The sequence below is a fragment of the Phoca vitulina genome, unplaced genomic scaffold, assembly GCF_004348235.1.
Source record: "Phoca vitulina isolate PV1807 unplaced genomic scaffold, GSC_HSeal_1.0 scaffold11, whole genome shotgun sequence".
Classification (NCBI taxonomy): domain Eukaryota; kingdom Metazoa; phylum Chordata; class Mammalia; order Carnivora; family Phocidae; genus Phoca; species Phoca vitulina.
The window spans coordinates 10415157-10436218 of record NW_022589714.1 but is presented as its reverse complement, the minus strand read 5'-3'; the positions used below and the strand labels follow the sequence as shown (position 1 = coordinate 10436218).

The 21062-nt window shown below is 36.1% G+C and overlaps 1 protein-coding gene across 8 annotated transcripts in view; it reads left to right on the top strand.

The window, feature by feature from the left end:
* Window positions 1-21062, top strand: part of BCKDHB (branched chain keto acid dehydrogenase E1 subunit beta) — a 206492-nt gene that overhangs the window by 55640 nt on the left and 129790 nt on the right. For 5 of the 8 annotated variants that reach the window (XM_032409388.1, XM_032409392.1, XM_032409390.1 and 2 more), the window contains 2 exons: window positions 14698-14795; window positions 16946-17056. In XM_032409388.1, coding sequence (XP_032265279.1) covers window positions 14698-14795; window positions 16946-17056 — 209 coding nt within the window. Of the gene's footprint in view, window positions 1-14697; window positions 14796-16945; window positions 17057-18583; window positions 19040-21062 lie in introns of those variants that run through there. The other 3 variants (XR_004300168.1, XR_004300167.1, XM_032409394.1) reach the window with 2 other exon arrangements.

The window sequence follows — 21062 nt, the reverse complement described above, 5'->3', positions numbered from 1 at the left end:
AGTATTTTACCTTTTAAATTTGTTTTGATTGGCATCATGAAGTGGATTATCTTGATTCAGGCAAGTACATCTAATACTAGTTACACTCACAAGAATTGAGTAATGCGAGAGAATTTAATTCATTTGTGATATTTTTGAATTAGTTTTTAAATTGAAATTAACACTTTTACGGGAGTTAAAAAGTCAAGTAATGTATCTTAGGACAAAAAATAGTAGTTTCTTACCTCAGCCTTCACCAAATCGGTGATTCTCCCCCACAGGCGATTCTTTTCAACTCTTTAAGTCATTTTTTCTAGTAATTTATCATATTTGTAAGAATATGCTTATACTGCTTTTTAACATTTTAGGGGTTGTGATTTTTAACTTCCTACTAGAATTTAGCTATTTTATGTCTCCCCTTTTCCCCAGCATGTGCCATTCCTTCCTCTCAACATATTCGAACTTCTCCCAAAATCTTCATGGATTTTGAGTGTAGTTTTTGGTCAGATCATTAGTGTTTACATTACTATGATCATCATATTGATGTGATTTACAACTGAGCAAAAAAAAAATAAGGGCGTTTTATTCCCTCATTGATATACAGGCTCTGTCTTCTCTGGACCAAATAATGTTTTTTCTCTTTTTTTCATCTGCTTAATTTCTCATGTTCCTATTACTAATAAAGTCCCTAATTTCCTCCATATAACCTATTTTCATTATGTTTGGACACATTAGGTGGCCAGTCAGGTTTTTCTTTTTCCTGTAGGCATCTTTTCTGCCCTGGGGTAATCCAGTAAACTCTGTGTTAAGAATGTGGATTCTGGAACCAGATTACCTGAGTTTGAAATGCTGGCTCTACTCCCTACTTAGCTGGCTGACTTTTGGCACACCACTTATTTTTCAGTCTTTCATATCTGCTTACTGCAACTCCTAAAAAGTACAAAAGAGAAGATAAAAGGAGCTTATAAATCCATTCCTTAACTACTGTTGACTTTTTATTGCATATACTGCCAGACTTTTATCTGTACTTTTAAACAAATATTATTACTATCATTTTATTTCAGTGTTTGCTTATTTGATTACAAGTGAATTTTTATATTTCATGTTTTTTATTTCATATTTGTTCTTTATAGTCATGTGGACTTCCATCTTAACCTTGCGGAGTAGCACTTATTTTATTTTATTTTTTCAAAGATTGTTTATTTATTTATTTGAGAGAGAGAGCACAAGCAGGGGGAGAGGAGCAGAGGGAGAGGGAGAAGCAGACTCCCCGCTGAGTGGGGAGCCCAACACGGGGCTCAATCCCAGGACCCTGAGATCATGACCTGAGCCGAAGGCAGACGCTTAACCAACTGAGCCACGCAGGCGCCTCTGGAATAGCATTTATTATAAACCTAAAACAAACAGGGAATGCAGTTAATAGATTATTGTCCTATTTTGTGATGAGAAGGCCTGATCTATTAAGTAGCAAGAAGAATCAAAAGCTTTTCAATCAACTTGAAGTACAAAATTTGCCTTTAAATTTGTTTATATATCTTCTGTGATTGACTTGATAAATTGAAATTTTCATGGGATAGGACCCAGTGAAACTTTCTTATACTTGGCATATTCTTTATATTATTGACATTCACTTTCAGACTAACTTTGGACATTAGACAGATGTCTATTTTTGATCATTGGCCTAATCCAACTGGATGCATTGTCAATGACTAAGCTTAAGCTACATGATAGACTGATTTACTTTGTGTTTTTAATAAAATTCAATGTCATTAATCATATGTACTTTTGTATAGGTTCAAGCATCATAGAGCTATATAGAACAGAAAATGAAAGTTTCTTTTGCTTACCCCCAACTCCTTTTCTCAGACCTTTTTTATGCATGTATATTTGCATGCATACCTGAATGTATAGAACACATTTACATATAAACAGTTATATAAGATCATACTATAGACATTGTTCTATAACTTACTTTGAAAATCTTTTCCCATGCATTTACATTTATTCAAATCTGTGAATGTGTAGAACATACATAAACATAAAATAATAAGAACATATTGTAACTATTTTGTAATTTGCTTTACTTACCAATTTATTTTGGATGTATTTCAATGTATTCATTTTCAATGATTTAGCTGATTTTTAGGTCATAAATTATGGCACATGCAAAAGAATTTCGTTCTTTCTCCTCAACTTTTAGTTGTTTGTAAATTCTTATTTCAAACAATTTTGAAGTAAAGATACCTGTTATATATATATATATAACATATATATATATTATATATGTTGTATATACACACTTATGTGGAAGGAGCAATTTACAAGCCTATGTCCTTTATTGTTTAAACTGTGAAACCTATGTTTAATTCCATCCTTGTTTTCGATAAGCCTCATATATTCATTGATTAAGCCCTGAATAATAAATGATTGAAGCCAGACACTGCACGTCTCTAAATAGCATTGGAAAAACTAGAAGGATAAGGTATATTGACACAGGTACTGTAGGGAGACAAGACTTAAAATTTAGCTGTTTATAGCCTGAAAGATAAGAATGAAAGCTGGAAATGTTTGTAAAAGTTAACTTGAGAATACTAAGAATAAAAGTCTTGCATTTCTGTTGTCTTGTGTGTCAGACTTTTGCGCATTCTTGTATTTTTTTTTTACAATTTTTTTTTTTTTTCCTGTATTCTGTCATCATAAAAAGTGTTAGTCTGTTTGTTAGAAGTCTACCTTGCAACAGCGGGATCTCAACAGTTTAATGTTACCTTCTTGGAAATGTCATCATAGTATCTGTGCCCATCCATACACTAGATGTCACTGAGAGCAGCATATAACCTATTATTTCTAAATTATATACAGTTTTAAGGTCTTTGTTTTAAGTAGGCAGAAAACAGAGCATTTTATTTCTGTTTTTATACCTTCACTGTAGTGATTCTTCTTTTCCTAGAAAATGGTTATCTCCATCTATTCAAACTTTAATGTCCACTAGTAAATTGTGTAGATATTACCATTAGGTTTGACACATTTGTTGTTAGGGTTGTTACTAGATGTTTAGGATCTTTGTTGCTGTTACGATTGGGCCATTTCTATTACATATTTCTAATAGTTTTTTATTACTGATATGTAGAAAAGCTATTGATTTTTGTATGTTAATACTGCCTTTGGAGACCATACTCAATTCTCTAATAATATTTTAGTTAAGTGTTTTAGACTTTCTGGGTGGAAAATCTTATCTTCTATAGCTAATGATAGGTATAGCTCTTTTTTTGCAATAATTGATAGACATTTATCGTTGTTGTTATTATTATAAGGGTGTCTCCTCCTTTCTTAACCAGGGCCTTGGTCAGTACTCTTCATCAAATTAAGGAAATACCTCTCTATTTTTAACTTAAACTCCCCTTCCTCCTGTTTCTCCCAAGGTGTTGCATTTTATCAAGTTCTTTCTAGGTACCTGATGAGACAATTATATGGTTTTTCTTCTTTGATCTCTTGATGAGGGGTATTTCATTAACCTATTTTCTGATGTTTCAATCCTTGTATTCCTGGGATAAATTCTACTTTATCATGATGCATTATTCTTTTAGCATATTGCTGGATTCAATTGAAGATTTTTTTAAAAAGACCTTTATGTTCATATGTAAAATTGGACCATAGTTTTCTCTCTTTACATGTATGAACACAAGCATGTATTTATATGTCAAATTGGTCGATAGTTTTCCTTCCTTCAGAATCAGAAGTTATACTAGTTTGATTCCAGAATCAGAAACGTTGTCTGGTTTCAGGATCAGGGTTGTTATAGTGTTGTAGAATTAAATGGCATGCTTTCTTTTTCTGTGCTCCAGACTGGACTGAATAACTAGAAATTATCTGTTCTGTAAGGTTTTATATAATTTGTTCGTAAAGCTTTCTGGTTCTTGTGACTTTGGGGACACATCTTTGACTTTCTTTTCAGTATCTTTTATGATTACTAGACTACTACTTATTCTTTTTTTTTAAGATTGTATTTATCTGAGAGAGAGAGAGAGAAAGAGAGCATGAGATGGGTGAGGGGCAGAGGGAGAAGCAGACTCCCTGCTGAGCAGGGAGCCTGACGTGGGGCTCGATCCCAGGACTCCAAGATCATGATCTGAGCAGAAGGCAGATGCTTAACCGACTGAGCCACCCAGGCGCCCCTAGACTACTACTTATTCTTGAGTAAAAGTTGGTCATTTATATCTTTGTATAATAATTTCTTCTCTGGATTTTCAAATTTAGTAGTATAAAACTTTTCTTTCTTAGTATCATTTGATTAAATATATTAATACATGTAAACTATAATACTGCTTGACTGATAATTAATGCTTGATAAATGTTAATAGTGCATTAAAGGATGTTTCTGTATTATTTAAAAATCTCCAATGGATTTATTTTAATATTAACACCCTTAAGCATAAATCTTTATTCAGGCTATTGAGCCATGAGCACAACTCAGAGTGTTCAAATTCAGGAGAGAGAGAAGGGTAGATATTTCATACAGCTTTAGTAAGAGATGTCAGCCAGCGTTCAGCCAGATTTAGGAATGGTTGGTCCAAAATGGTTTTGTGAAGAGGGAGTAATTGAACTTTGTGAAGGCCATCGTAGGATATTTTTAATCCTTCAGGGGCTCTTACAGATCATTTAAGATTATTTACAACCTGTCCTAGCATATTTGGGTGTGCACTGTATCATGTTAGGTCAAGCCAGAGTCTTCTACTTTTGATTACAGGCAGTTCCTAGTGTGTTTCTCAAAATGTGTACAAAGGCAGATGTTTAAAAGTGAAAGATCGACTTACATATGATGAACAGTGTCCTTTATGAAGAAAGTTAAAATAGAAAATTTCTAAGTAAACCTCACCTTGTAGACCTAGTTGTCAATGACTTAGTATATAGACAGTGATATTAACACCGCCCAAACTGAACTGTTGATTAGCAGATGGGGTGTTTTTAGCTGACATTTTCATAGTTGATCTAAAGAATTTTAAATTTGAAATAAAAGGCACACAAAAGGCCCTTTCGGAGTTTTCATCTTCAGTGTAAAAGTGTGTGTTGAGCAGAAGTTAAAGATCTATAAATTGCCTCTACTTACAGGTTAGATAGGTGGTAAACACTAAATTTTTAAGACCATTAGGGTTATATTTAGTAATTTTCACATAGTTTTACTCTTCACAAATAGAAATAAAATGGTCAGGTTTATAAAAATTACAACTGGGAAAATTTTCTCAATAATTTGAAATTATTTATTAATTTTATCTATACTCTTTTAGCATTGTTGTAGTTGAATTGATGGATTCTACCTAATTTATCCTTTTTTATCTCTAGCATTAAATATAGCTTGGGGTTATGAAATGCTTATTAAATAAATGATATTTGATTTAAACCACTAGACTACAAATCATAGTTTCTGGCTATATAAATATGCCTGGAGCCCTTAATAATTAGGTAGTTTTAATCCAGAATTTGATATGAAGGGATTTGCATAGAAGAAAAATGTAGATTTCTAATGGAGGGGTGACACACAGTGCAACACACAGAGGCCAATACTGGGTGATTTGTATGGGGAGATTTTAGTGATTATTTGCTTTATGGAATATAAAGCCCATTTAGTGTCTAAAAAATTAATTTGAGAAAATGGGAGTGAATTGCTGGAGGTCAGTGAGGAATCTAGATTTAATACTTGGTTGGTCTGCAGGAAAATAGCAATTATTTATTCTAAAGATTATGTGTGCCACATTTTTAAATATTAAAAACATAGTGTTCCCTTTTGTAAAATATGCAATTGGCTGCTATTGATTTTTAAGGCATATGGTGAGGATCAAGCTTGATGCGTGTTCATACTTGATATTGCTACTGAAATCCACTTTGGGCAGATTTCTATACAATATAACATGGTGGTTATGAGCCTGGACCTCAGAGTTACCACTCACTGTCTTATGACTTCACTGAGTTACTTAATTTCTCTCTGCCTCGGTTTCCTTATCTGTAGAACTGGAATAAATCTAGAATCGTTTGTATTGAGTTGTAGGGATGAAATGAGGTGATACATATAAATGCTTGAAACAGTGTCAGGTGCAGGATGGGCTCAAACGTTAGCTTTTTGAGCATTAACATATGGGGTTCCCATTATTTCTCATCAAAGGTGACCTTTTCTTCTCTTAAGTGTTCTTTGTAATGTAAATCTGTGCTATGTTTGTCCATTTGCCTCTCATCCTCACACTTTCCCTTCTGTGTTTTCCTCTGTAATGCTGGGGTTGAAAACGAGTAAAGTGTATTTTCTTGATCTCCTGCCTGATTTCCAGCAGGATTCTGTCAACAGAGAGCACTTGGAATGGTTTAGAAGGTGGGATGAAGGTGGAAGAAAGGAGCGATTTTGGGATTGGTGGCGGTAGTCGACAAGGCTGTGCTCCAGCTGCCATTGCTCGGCAGCATTGGTGATATGGGGCCTTCGGTGGGGTCTGTCCTGCTCTGCAGCAGCTCATGGTGGTTCCAGCACCGTTAGTGGCTCCTGTGGACGACTGAGACTAGCCTAGGGGTGTTAGCTGCTTCCTGATCTCCGGGTTACATTATGTTACCATGCTACTTGGCCCTTCCAACATCTTTGTAATAGATTGCCCGAATTCAAGTCTTCTAGAAAGGTTTCTGTTTTCCTGATTGGATGCTGATTCATGAAGTCAACAGCTGTCGTTCAGTGTTAGATAATGCAGTGATGAATTTTGCAGTATGAAAAACATCGTGTAGTTTTCATGTGCCTTTCTTACCCTTAAAATAGTTATCTTTTGTTGATGTGCTCCAGTGCCTTTTTGACTTTTTCTGTTTACTCTCTGCATTTAGGAAGTTGGTGGACAGCCCCTAATGCTTGGTGTCTAGTGGGAGTTGTCGCTCCTTATGGGTCATAGTGTATTTATGGAAACTGAGGGACTTAAGATATCGAAAACATAACGCAGAAAATATCTATAATAATACTTTAATGTTTTAAAGTCATCTACCCAATTTAAGGAACTATATTTTATTGATTCTGAGATCTCCATCACCTCTCACATTTTAACACCTCTGAAGTTGGAATATGGCTTAAAAGCAATGTCTCCTTGCAATCGTCTTATCCAGTGGCTAGTAATTGCTGTTACCTACTCAGGCACAAATACCAAAATCATCAATCAGCAGCAATACCTACATAGAATAGATTTCAGATCCACAGCTTAGAATAAAATTCCAGAGATGCTAGAGAACTATTCTTTTAACAATGAGGTTCCAGATGGTTGTGATGGGTAGAAGGCCAGGCAAAGTGAAGAATCATAATTTAACAGTCTTTGGAAGCACGAATCAGCAATAGGCTGTTCCTAAATACTGAGCTAGCTTGAGAGCCCAGCACCAATCTTATAATTCTTTTATGGATTCATTGATAAAGTGCTGCTTCACTGATGTGCTTGCTGATACAGAAAGTGCTATTCTGTGGAGAAACATGGACACTGATGATTATAAGTCAAAAGAAGAATGAGAAGAATTAGCTTCTAAAGGCCAAAGAGTTTAGGAATAGCTTAACCAATTTATTTTGCTTATATTTTGTTATGTCTGTAGAAGGGTGATATGTAATAAAACCCATGCCTGATTAAGCCTAAACTTCTTTTTTTGATAAGAAAATAATTGTAAACAGAGTAAAATTCTAAACAGTGCCAGTTTGATGGGCAGTTTTCTCATTCCTAGTGGTTCATAAAATAATGGTATATCTTACAGTTCACAGTGAATTAACGTTTTCCTTTTCTATCTTGATATAATTTTTTTGTTAGGTGATTTTTGTTTTTCTTTTCAACTGTCCATGTGCTGATAGAGAATGGCTTTAAAATAGTGCCATTAAATTCAGTATTCAATTATTTTCTTTGTCATTTTGCCATTTACTATGTTAGAGTCTATTTATATGAATGAAGTTCATCCATATATAGCTCCTTGCTATAGAAAATGCATTGGAAAATATTTACTAAAGGAATTATAATATATTAAACATGAAAGAGGGACAACTGCTAGTAAAATTACATATGTGAGAACTTTAAATTATTAAATGCTGCATACTGAAAGAGTACAGGGAAAAAATACTAAGTCATTGCAAAAATTGAACAAGATATATTACAAAGTGGTTAAATTTTAGTGTATATATTAAGTATACTGATGCATATTATGCAATATCGTCAGTCTCAAAGCTTTTGTTACCTTAAATGAGATAGGAAAATGTAATTAGGTTAATTTTGAAGTTGTGTGAGAAATATGATGGTTGCTTTATCATATCATTGCTTTTGTGCTATGTTTGCAAACTAGTCTGAAAAGAAGCCTAACTTGTCTCATTACACTCACAAAAAATTAGAAATGTGGGGTTTTCAAATGAATTAATTACCAAGAAAAGAATTAGAGTGCATTTGAGTTGAAATGGGTCCAGGCCTTCCTATTTAATATTGCTTGTCACTATGTTCTCAGTGTCACCATTCAGTTAAAAATAATAGATGTTACTTTTCAGTGGTATTTCAGCAATAAGAAAACATGAGCTTCTAAAACAATAACACTAATGATTTTAAGATTTCAAATGTTTTTGTATCTCCGTGTGACAAGTCTCCTGGTTACATTCAAGATACTTGCTGATCCTGACTTGATGTTGTGTTTATATTTAGACAGTTTGATGGGTTATTGGTTTTTATTTAGTGGTCAAGAGTCTCCAGCAAAAAGCGGACAGGCATGCACAGATAATGAATTTATGTCTTCCCATCTTTATGTCTCTGTATCATCAGAACTTTGGTTAAGTTTATCCAGGTAGATGAAGGTCACATATACAGTACTAAATGTGGTTGTACTTCTTTTGCAATTGGGTAGCTTATTAGTAACCTCATTTTCTATTTGCCTAATATTTCAAAAAACAGAGATTGTATCACAAGACAGTATGAATCTACAGTGCCTCTATCGTGCCTCATATTTAGCTCAGTTTCCTATAGTTGGTGTTTAGTGACATTCATAATTTTGCATACTTGCCCATCAAATTACACCGTATTTTCCCAGAATCTATGGGAGACTGATTAAGATGGGTCAGCCTCCTTTTAAAAAACTTTAATGTTAATGTTTTGCTAAACTTTTCATTTTGAAATAAGTTTAAATGGAAATGTTGCAAAAAGAGTACAAAGAATTTTTATGTATCCCCCACTTGGCTTCTGCAGATGTTAACCTCACAAATAACTGTAGCAATAATAATCAAAGCCAGGAAATTACCAGTGATCCAATACTGTTAACTCCTCCACACACCTAATCCAAATTTCATCAGTAGTCCTACTAATGTCATCTTTCTGGATCAGGATCCAATCCAGAGTCTCTACTTATTGTCTCCTTAGTCTCCTTTATTTTGGAACAGACCGTTCCTTTGTCTTTTTTGTCTGTCACGATCTGTCACTTACTATGCTGGTTTATTGTGTCCACACATGCTCCCAATAATCACCATGGCTTAAATAGTATGAAAAGTTTAGCACTTAATTATTCTTTATTGAAAGGTAATTTTGTCTTTTAATTAGATAGTAATATTATAACAACTATTATAATGACTTATATAGACAAATAATACTGTTAACAGCATATTGATTTGGTCTTGCTAATATAAATGGTCAATCTAGATTTTCGGTAATTTGAGGTAAAGAGGTGAGGGGGAAATTGATTACAACTGTATTTGGGGAATAATTTAAAAGATTACTAGAAGAGATTGCACTTACTTCTCTTGTTCATATATTTTCTCATCTCTAACATCAGTATTAAAATGAATTGTTGGTATAGAAGTGAAAATTATCAAAGTATGACCATAATTAGTAGCCTCATCTGAAAGATTATTTGGAAAAATAACAATTGTAATATAGAGAGATTGGTTGATGGTTAAATAACAGGAGTAAGGATAAATGTCCCTAGAATGAAAACTTTCTTTGTAATTTTAATGACTTTATCATTGAATTATTTCAAATGTAAGATTGTCCTCTTCCTAAGAACTGAAAGGACCTCCACAGTGTGATTAACTTAATATGTCCTCGTTCTGTCCCTATGATGTGGCAGACAGACAGATGCTGCTTTCCCTAGTTTACAGATGGGTTACTAGGGCATAAAAGCGATACAGTGCTTTGTCAGAGATCACCAAATTAGTTAGATGCAGAGACAGGGCTGGGAATTGGGTTCTTGGTTGAGTGGATTTGCCCACTCTCCCCCATTAGACTGTAAATTCTGACAAATGAGATAGACTTTCTCAAGTATGAAGATTTCCAATGTTGTTGGTAACCAGGCAGCATAAAGTAACATTTTAGAAATATACTCTATTCTTTTTAAGAAGAACATTTAAGTTTTTATCATTGCATCATGTATAATGCAACATGAATAAAGCCCTGCTGACTTTCGCATTTGTGAGGAAACTAGCATTCCTGTAGATTAGTGCCAGGGCAGAGAAATGACCCTATTATCTCTGTAATGGTAATATTGTGCCTCACAGGGAAACTTGCATCATTAAGAGTGAGTTATTATTTTCTTGCAGACACTTTCTACATGTGTTATTAATATGTAAAGCCAGAAGGAATTGAAAAGGTTTTTCTAGGGACTTGGGTATATAATTTAAAGCTTTCACCCTTACCTGAAACAGCACGTAAGTGTGTGTTGACATGTGTTTGTAGATGCGCGCACACACGACTTCACACCTCCATTTCTTTGTGTACATCTCTTCTTTCTACATGGAATACTCTCTTTATTTCCCCGTTAGCTCCAAGACCCTTCTCAGTTGTGGCCTCCATGGTGGTGAAGCTTCCTCGGTCCTTAACAACCAGATTGTTGCTTCCCTCTGTTTTCCTAGAGCGGTTTATCCCCACTACTGCATCATCATGTTTTTGTTTACCGATCATGTCTTTCCATCTTTATAACTCCCAGTTGAGTGTATGCTTGTCAAAGACAGGGACTGCCCCTTTCAGTTTCATATTCCCGTATCTTGTAGGATGCCTGCATATATTGGGTAGGCAATAACTATTAATGGATAAAGGTGTATTGTCCGTAGCATATACATTTTGACACTGCCTTATTTTAAAAATGTGTTCAAGATGACCGAACAAATGACAAGAAAATGAGAAGGAAAAAGGGAAGAGGATAGGCAATAAAATGGGGCCAGGCATGAACTCATTCATGCCATGAGTCTGTAAGTGCATAGGTAATACGAATATAAGTGCATTTACAATTACAAAGGACACATATATGTGGAGCTTAAAAAATATATTTTAAAAATCTGGTCTGATATTTGAGCCAAAAATTGCATCTTGTAAATTTTGGTCTTAGGAAGATTTCTTATTTTTCTGGATGACACATTTTTGTCAATGTATGTCTGATGCTGAAGGGTTTGTCTGGAATGCTCATTAGTGCCAAGATTAGCATGTAATCAGCATTTGGTGAAATGGAGTGGCCTCAGTTGGTCCCACTGCTATGAAAACAGGAATCTGTAATATGACTGTCTAGGGGCTCTTCAGTTCCTGAAATTTTCTGTTATTACTTCTCTTACCTGTTCTCTTTCAAAAAGCACATAGTCATGGGGTAGGAATGCAAGAATGCTCATTTGAAATAATAACCTTCTCTTGGAGTAAGTATCTTTTAAATTAGTGTAACTAAAGTACCTGTGAATTATGGCTTGCCCTCTAGGTGACCTGTTTGCCAAGTTCAAATAAAAAAACATATTCTCATTCTTCTGCTCTCAGGATTAAATTTATGTGAATCTAGTAGATTTTTTTTTTTTTTTTGGTTGTTTTTAATAAGAGACTCTTCTTGAATCTAATTCTCTGCACGATCTTGTTGATGGAGAACAATGCTTTGTTTGCCATGTTGTTCCTTAATTAAGTGTTAAAGTAATGAGGTCTTATTATTCTGGGTAATTTATTTAATACAATGAAGCAGTTAGTCACTCACTGGCAGCTTTTCAAAGGAAGTGGGCCAAGATGCTAGCCCATTTCTTTTAGTGTGCCAGCCATTAGAATTGTGTGTTCCAGGGATTTGCTAATCAGCTGGCAACTGATTTAAAAGGCGGGAAAGACAAGACTCTTGAATGACAACCACTGACTCACCGACAAGACAGAGTGTGTACCGGCTTCAAGCCTTGTCTATTGGCATCAGATCTTGCTGCCAGAGGAGGGAAGACTTACTGGCAAAGAGCCTATGTGCTACCTTTCCGTGTTTGTTGCATATCATCAGCATCGTTCTTGACCGTGGCTTTGGTTTAGCCACTGAGAACTACTAAGTAGAGTGTACTACTCCAGTTGAATGTTTGTCTCCCTGTTAGTGTGTTCCTTTGTCCACCTGTGTATCTGTTGGTTCATCTGTCCATCCAACACTAGATTTAAGTTGTCTGTGAATGGACTGGAATTAACTTCTGAAAGCACTGTTTAGAATTGAGGTTGGCAAACTGTTTCTGTAAAGGAAGAGATAGTAAGAATTTGAGCTCGTAGGCCATGCTGTCTTTTGTTAACTCCTCAGCTCTGCTGTTGTAGGGCAAAAACAGCCATGGGTGATATGTAAATGAATGGCTGTGTTCCAGTAAGATACTGTTTACAAAAATTGCCTTGCCCACTCCTGGTTTAGATGATCTGACTCAATATAGTTTTATATGTTACACAAAAAGTTTAAAAAATGCTTTTAACACTTAGGAGTTTTCTAAAGCAGCTTATGTCTCAGGTTTGTTAGTTAGCTTAATTGTCATTTGCTTTGAGCAGTTTTGTGGATTTTAGTGTATTATTTAAATATATCCATGATTTAAAAAAATATTCATCTCTCTGGCATTGGTTATAGACATGCTGTTGGATTGGAAATATAAAAAAAATACAAGAAATAAAATTTTCCACATCATTGATAACAGTACCATTAAATTTGATAGACTATACTTACAAATGATTTTAAAAACTGTATTTTTGACATGAAAATATGGCCAAGATATATTGCTGAGTGAAAAAAGGGGAGATGATAGAAGACCTTCTGAACAGGGTGTACAAGGTGATTCTATATGTGGAAAAAAAGATTCACATATGTTTATGAGTGTGCATACTTGAATATTATAAACATCTGAAAAGACACCAAATCAGTCAGGGTTCTTAATTTTCAAGCAGAAATCCAGCTCTGGCCCATATAAGCAGAAAAGATGTATTGAAGGATAGTGAACAGCTCAGAAATCTTTGGAGTGCCTAAGAACCAGGCTTAGAGGCCATATGTCTAGAAGCAGTACCCCAAATTCTGCGTAACTGGTTTTGCAAAGAGACCGCGGCAGCTATCAGTGGACATGGAACTACAGTGTGAATCGTTGACACCCCTGAGCCTGAAAGCTGGATCTGCCTCCACTGTTACCAGTACTGTAGGATGGATTCTGGGTTCCTGCTGCTCTTCTTGCCCTCAGCGTCCATTTCAGAGTGTGGCTGGGTGCCTTTGATCAGCAGAGCCCACATTTTGGGCCCTAGCTGCAAGGGAAGCTGGAAAAGTGCAGATGTGGACCTTACTTCTGTTGTGGACAAAGGGCCCTGCCTCATCAGATGGGGCATTTCCCTAATTTAGGAAGAGAATTAAGAAGCCTGGATGACAGAAAGCATGAAAGCTGTCCCCTGCAGACACGCAGGAAGTTGTTGGTATTGATGACTCTGGGCAGTGGAGTTGAGAGAACTCACTGGGGCACAAAGGGAACCTTTTAGTTTGTCCTTCTTTGCTCTTTGAATTAAAAAAAAAAAAATCCATACAACAATGATAAAAGATTATAGGGAAAGTGCACAAAAGGGATTGTTTTCTGCCCCCCACTGCTTCTACCATATTACTGCTCTCACATGGGCATTCAAGAAGGCTTCCCAGCATAATGGGGCAATTCCATCAACTTCCTACAATTTCATTTTAAAATTCACCTTATGATTTCCCCTTGAATTCAGTCAACTTTTTATTGCTTATACTCGATTGGGCAGAAATAATCATGAAATAGTCTTCTCTGGGATACCAGTGGCTTATTCTTCCTTTGGCTGGTGGAGCTGATTTAGTGTATCTTCTTGAGGTCTAAAGGATTCAACTTGGAAATTTAAGGTGTTGTGAGCTGCCGTAGTTGATGAAGTGTCCGTAGATGCAAGGGGTAAAAATAAAATATACTTAAAAATTTGGCCCTGCTCTGTGTGTTTTGTTTTTCAAGTCACCATAAATTAGCTTCTTGATAGAAAACTTGTCTGAGAACTTAATTCAGTCTGATCAAGTTTTAGCGGAAACATATTAAATTTTTTTGACTTTATTTTTTCAGAACAGTTTTAGATTCACAGAAAAAGTGAGGATAGTACAGGAGAGTTCCCATATACCCTGCACCCAGTTTTCTACATTATTAACATATTAGTATGGCATATTTGTTTCAGTTAATGAACCAGTGTGTCACATTGTCGACCAAAGCCCTTACTGTAACATTTTCTTAGTTTTTACCCAAAGTCCTTTTTCTGTGCCAGCGTAGCTGATACATTTTCTACATTTACATGGGACTTTTTCATATGTGTAGTAATGTCATAGAGCCATAGAATAAATGCTATTTCTCTTTTAAGTAACTTACGGAATTTGGGGAGAAGAATAAAAGAAAGCTTTGCCACAGTGAAATGCTTATATTCTCTCGTGCACAAGCGCCACATGAGAAAAAATAAATTTTTATTTTTTTCCCTTTTCTATATTCAGTGGAGCAGGTTCCTGTAGAACCATACAACATTCCCCTGTCCCAGGCCGAAGTCATTCAGGAAGGGAGTGACGTGACTCTAGTTGCCTGGGGCACTCAGGTCAGTAACATTTCTAAGAACCAATAATGTCCCTATTGTGCTTGGAAGCTCTCATTTTTTATCCTGATACTATAAAAATCCAAAGTGTTGTTTTTCTTGTATGTCAAATTTAAGTCTTGTTAGTGCTACATCTATATCTGGTACTGACTTCTGGTTGAGGGTGAGGTGCCCGTTCAGTCATATTAAAATATATATGCCTGTGGTGAAGCCATTGTATAAAAATGTACTCATGAGAAACTGTCTCTTTCGAAGCACGCATTATACATCCTCATACTTGTTTCTGTGCTTGACTTCCTATCGTTTTCATCACATCTGCTGCCATCTCTTGTGATTACTTTGCTGGTCATGTGGACCATCCAGGGGTCCAGCCTCAGAATTCCATACCTTCCTCTGTTCCAGCGAACCTCAATACCGATCTGCCTCAGTTTCCCCAGTCCTCTTTGTCACGTTGTCCTGCCTCCAGACTTTTAAGCTTGGGACTTTTTTTTCCCTCTGGCCATAGACTTCTATCTCTATCTCCTTCTTCTAAAGAAATGGTCCATTTTTCATTTTTCTGTGTGAAGGAAGTACTTATTTTAGAAAACTTGTATAGCAGTAAATGGAGAAAATAAATCATTCGTAATACTACACCCTCTGACTTTCTTCTCCACTTGATTTTTGGCTTGGAGAGCTAGTCCTCATGGTTTCTTACCTCCAGTGGGAAAATCTTTTATCTGTATCCCTGTCACTCAGCAGGCATCCTTGCCTCTCTTTGTAATAGGGGAGTAGTATATTAGATACTATGTCCTCTAACTTGCTTTTTCCTCACACCTACCATGTTTGCTGCCAGTCCTTTACTCCTCTTTCTCTTTTGTCCTCAAAAGAAGAGGTGTCTGGTTTTCATAGCTACCTCTACAACTCTTTCAGATTATATTCCATTTGCCTTTTCCAGGGCTGTAACTTACCAGCTGGTTCCTTCCCTCTTCTGCATCTTCAGTTTCTCCTTTCAGTGTCCCTTTTATTAAAAAGGTGTATATTTCTTCTCTATCTAAAAAATAACCTTTTCTCTACCCTACTTTTCCCTGAAATACCAGTATATTTCCTCCTTTCTTTTATCACTAAACTTGAACAACGTTTTCTACTACCTGTATTTAATTCCTTAACTTCCTTATGTTCTTGTACCTTATGAGATTTGTCCCCACTAATTTACTAAAACTATTCTTGTTAATAATTCCTAATTTTCCTAATTTTCTAATTTTTAAATCCAACCCTTACCCCATATTGCCACGGTGTACGATGCTGGCTGCCGTTTCTGTGAAACCCTTTCTTCTTTAGTTTCTGGCATACATTGTCTCCTGGTCGGTCTTTCTTCCTTTCTTCCTTTCTTCCTTTCTTCCTTTCTCCCTTCCTTCCTCCCTCCCTCCCTCCCTCTCTCCATTCCTCCCTCCTTTCCTCCCTTCCTTTTTTGAGAGAACATGAGTGGTGGGGAAGAGCAGAGGGAAAGCGAGAGAATCTTAGGCTGGACGCTGGGTGTAGAGCCTGACTCAGGGCTCAATCTCATGACCCTGAGATCATGACCTGAGGTCAAATCAAGGGTTGGTTGCTTAACTGACTGAGCCACCCAGGCGCTGCCTCCTTTTCCTCTTCTTCTTCCTCTTTCTCTTCTACTTCCTCTTCTCCTCCTCCTCCTTCTTTTTCTTCTTCTTCTTCCTCTCCTTCTTCCTCTTCTCCTTCTCCTCCTCCTTTTTCTTCTTCTTCTTCTTCTTCTTCTTCTTCAAGTGAGTTCCTCCTTCTCCATTTTCTCCTTAAATGTTGGTCCTCTGCAGGGTCCTGTAAGTTCTGCCCTTTACTTCTCCCTCCACATGCTTTCTCTAGAAACTCAACCTACTCCTCTGACTTTACTTTCTGTGTGCTGATATCTTTAGAATCAGTGTCTCTATCAATGACTGCTTTCCTTTCCTGAAATTAAGGACATCTTTCCAACTATTTTCTAGACCTCTGTGTTTGATTACTTTGGGGGAATTGGGGTTCAACATATCTAAAACAAATTTAATTCTCCATTGCAAATAAGTTCCTCTGACTTTAAACACTGTTTCTATTAATGATGTCAGAATTCAGCTGACTTTTTGGGTCTGAATCTTTGTAGTTATTCTCTGCTATTTTTATTTCAGGTTCATGTGATCCGAGAGGTGGCTTCCATGGCTCAAGAGAAGCTTGGAGTGTCTTGTGAAGTCATTGATCTGAGGACTATCCTACCTTGGGACATGGATACAGTTTGCAAGGTATGAATATAATGTTGAAAGAGTGTCATTTCCTTAAATCTGTGGGCCAGATTTGTTGGCAGTTTGCAAAGAATTGTTTTGAAATTTTGAGTTCATGAGTATTTTCAACTGATTGAAAACTTTAAAATTTACACCATGACAGAAACATATGTTGTAGAATCAGCTTAATGCTCAAGCAAACCAATCACTTGAGGGTTTTTCCCTCCCATAGTTCTTTGTTTAAAATATTACAGAACTGTGTCCTTCATGCAGCCAGCTTGGGTTGAGCTGTGGAAGTAATGGAGTAGTGCAAATGAAAGCATATCAGGTTGTTGAGGTCACCTGTGTTTTTAACTACTTATGGGTTATGGTTCGATAAGCAAGGTTTGATAGAGTCAACTAAATGGTTTGGCTGAATTTTCATTTGTCTCCTCTCCAAAAGAGATGGAGATGGATTATTTAAAAAAACAAAACAAAGCAAAAAAAAAAAACCAAAAACCCTCTCTACATAGTCTTCATACTGTGAATCACAGTTTGAATGTTATGTTGTGGGATTCTGTCTGCTCATAGTTTTCCATCTGAGCAAATTCCTGATAGTCCCCTCTCAGGAATACAGTTCAGTTCTCATTTACTCGGTTATAACTGATAGCTTTCATATTAATGTAGAGATAAACCAAAGTTCATCTGTTTCCATTGTGGTATATAAGGAGGATTAGGCTCTATTTTTGTGATGGTCTTATCTACTAAAGTTTAAGTAATGTTGCGTGTCTTACTTTTTCTTGATTTACTGTTATAGCAAGTGAGTCCTGAAACCTAGGGTATTTTATATTATTTTTTAAGAACTTTAGTATTCTCATAGCTTTTATAGGCTGTTTCTTAGGTTAGTCATGTGAAAATAACCTGCAGCTCCTACTGCTGTAAAAATATAGCATAGGGTGTTTAGGTAAAGATTGTTTTATAATTTATTGGAAGACTTAAGATTTGTTATAGGAAATGTTGTGGAGACTCACTTGACATCATCTAAACACTTGACATGGTTACGGATGGCTTCAATGATATTCTAAGTCTTTATAGTTTCCATCATAAGCAGTATTTTAGGTTGAACGAGAGTAATGCTTCTTGCAGGCTTTTTCAAATCAAGTCAGGCACTGGGTTTTCTTTCAAGTAGCCAAATATTCCACATTATGGTTAAGCCAGAGCTGAGAGCCTTTGCCCCAGAGTGGGCTTCTTCTTTGCAACTGTATCCTCCATTTATTCTTGGGGTTTGTATTTATAAAGTGAATGGTGCTTTTCTGTGGAGATATAATGTTTTGTTATGGTGCAGTGGGGGCACTGTTAAATGGTTGGGGCAAGTAGTTTTAAATTTTATTTACATTTTTATATACTTTATACATCCAAACAGCTTATGGTAAAACACAAATATAACAACACTGCAAGCTTAATTGTGAAGGTACAGTGAAGAGAGAGGAAGAAAGAAGGGAGAAATTATTTATTTATATTTATCTCTACATAACTTTGCTTGTGTGGTACACCCCCTCCCCCCTTTAGTAAATCTACTGGTTGCATCTTTGTGTGATCCTGGGACGTGGATCCTATTTCCTTGGGGTTCTTTACTACTGGAAAAGATGAAAGAGGACACTAGAGACCGCTCCTGAATGAAAAGGTGATGCATCAAATCTCTGACTCGCTAGCCTCATCCTTTTAGTCTTGTGTTGGGATGCTTTCATCATGTTATTTTTCTAGTTGATGACCCTCTAGTTACAGCAGTGAAAGCCAGCTTGTCATTTCTTGATTACTTTGGGTTCTGTGACTCTTCATTGTTGACCATGGTAATCTTCTATTTTCCTTTCATGTGTCAAAGAAAAGTTTTGATACGTGACATCTTTCTAGGATTTGGAGATGACTTTAAAGGAGAGGACCCTATAGCTAAACCTCATTAAAAGTGAGGCTTCTTTTTTTTTTTGTTTAACTACAGTCAAGTTTTTCTTTATGAATTCTGTAGTAATCAAAATTGTGTGGTTTTTTAAAGATTTTATTTATTTATTTGACAGAGAGAGAGACAGAGAGAGAGGGAACACAAGCAGGGGGAGTGGGAGAGGGAGAAGCAGGCTTCCCGCTGAGCAGGGAGCCTGATGGGGGGCTCGATCCCAGGACCCTGGTATCATGACCTGAGCCGAAGGCAGATGCTTAACGACTGAGCCACCCAAGCGCCCTTCAAAATTTATGTTTATTATCTTTTTCAGTTAGTGCTGTGTTTTATTGGTTCTTTTTGTTTTATGATAAAATTAGATCCCTCAGCTTTTTTCATGACATGTTAAGCTCAGCACCCAAATGCATCTTTTGGAATACCTAATCAAGAAAAGCCTATTAAAGATAAAAAAATAAATACTTATTGAACATACGTAGACATTAGCACACTATGCATAGTAAAATGACTCTGGGACAGTTGAGGAATTGGTTAATGTAGTCTTAATTTAACTGTGTTTTAAAAAATGTGGTCATACTTTTTGCTTGAGCCTTGAAGCATTGTTTGGAAGTTATAATCCTGAAAAATTGCTTGGGGACGGAGAGCAGCAGAGTGTTTGAATGTTGCTCAGGGAAGCTACAATATTGGAGACCTGAGTGGGTCCAAGAACCATAGTTCATCAATTCTGGACCTGAGAGCTAAGCTGGAAGCCTCTGAAAAGCAGAACAAAAATTCCTAAGTTTTGAAGTGCCTAGGAGACAGAGACCTACCCTGGGAATTGGGGTGGCTTAAGAACATCAGCGAGGAGAGTTGAAAGCTCTGAAGTGAGTAGTAAATTGGCTTTTTTTACTTGGGGGCACCTGCCGAGTAAGTCTCAACTAGAAACTGAAAACCCAGGGGTATAGAATCCATGTTTCATGGGGTTGTAGTATTCTGTTGTTCTAGGATTTTAAATGTAATATTTTTACTAGATTATAGTAAGTTAGGGATGCATGTTGTAACAACTGAAATAATAGTGAAAGTATATATCCAGCAAGTTAAAAAGGGACCTATAGATTAATAAAGTATTTGGTTAAACTAAAAGAAAGGAAAATATGTAAAAAAAAAACAAAACAAAAACCCAAAAAAACAAAACAAAAAAAACCCAAAGCAAAACAGGTGTGTCAGTAGAAAACAGATAGATGACAGCTATAAACCTAAGTATATAAGTAATTAAAAACAAATGAATTAAATCTAGTAAAAGCCAATGATTGTCAGACTTCCTTAAAGAATAGCACCAATGTCCAGCTTAAGAGATAGAGCCTTTAAATATAGGGACACAGAAAATGTGAAAGGGATGAAAAAAAAAAAGACCTCTGGTGTAGCCATACTAATTTCAAATCAAGCTTTTAAGGCAAGAAGCATTACTAGAAACAAAGAACAGTTCATAATGCTGAAGGAATCAATCTGCTATGAAGATATAACAGTCTTTTTTTTTTTTTTAAGATTTTATTTATTTATTTGACAGAGAGAGAGAGAGAGCGAGAGAGGGAACACAAGCAGGGGGAGTGGGAGAGGGAGAAGCAGGCTCTCCACTGAGCAGGGAGCCCAATGTGGGGCTCAATCCCAGGACCCTGAGATCATGACCTGAGCTGAAGGCAGACGCTTAACCAACTGAGCACTCAGGTGCCCCGAAGATATCACAGTCTTAAATCTATTACGTCATCGATAGCATAATTTCAAAATACATAAAGCAAAACAAAATACAAAACTAAAAGGAGATGTAAACATATCCACAATCATAGTGGGAGACCTTGACACCCCTCTCTTTAAAACTGATCAAACAAGCAGGTAATATCAGTGAGTATATAGAAGATCTGAACAGTTAGCAAACTTGTCCTAATTGTGTACTCAACTATATAAGAAATTATTCTTTTTTTTTTCGCTGAAGAATAATTGACATACAGTATTAGATTCCGGTGTATAATGTAGTGATTTGATATTTATATACATTATGAAATGCCACAATATGCCTAGTTCAGTTGAATATGGAACATTTATCAAAATTGACCAAATGCTAGG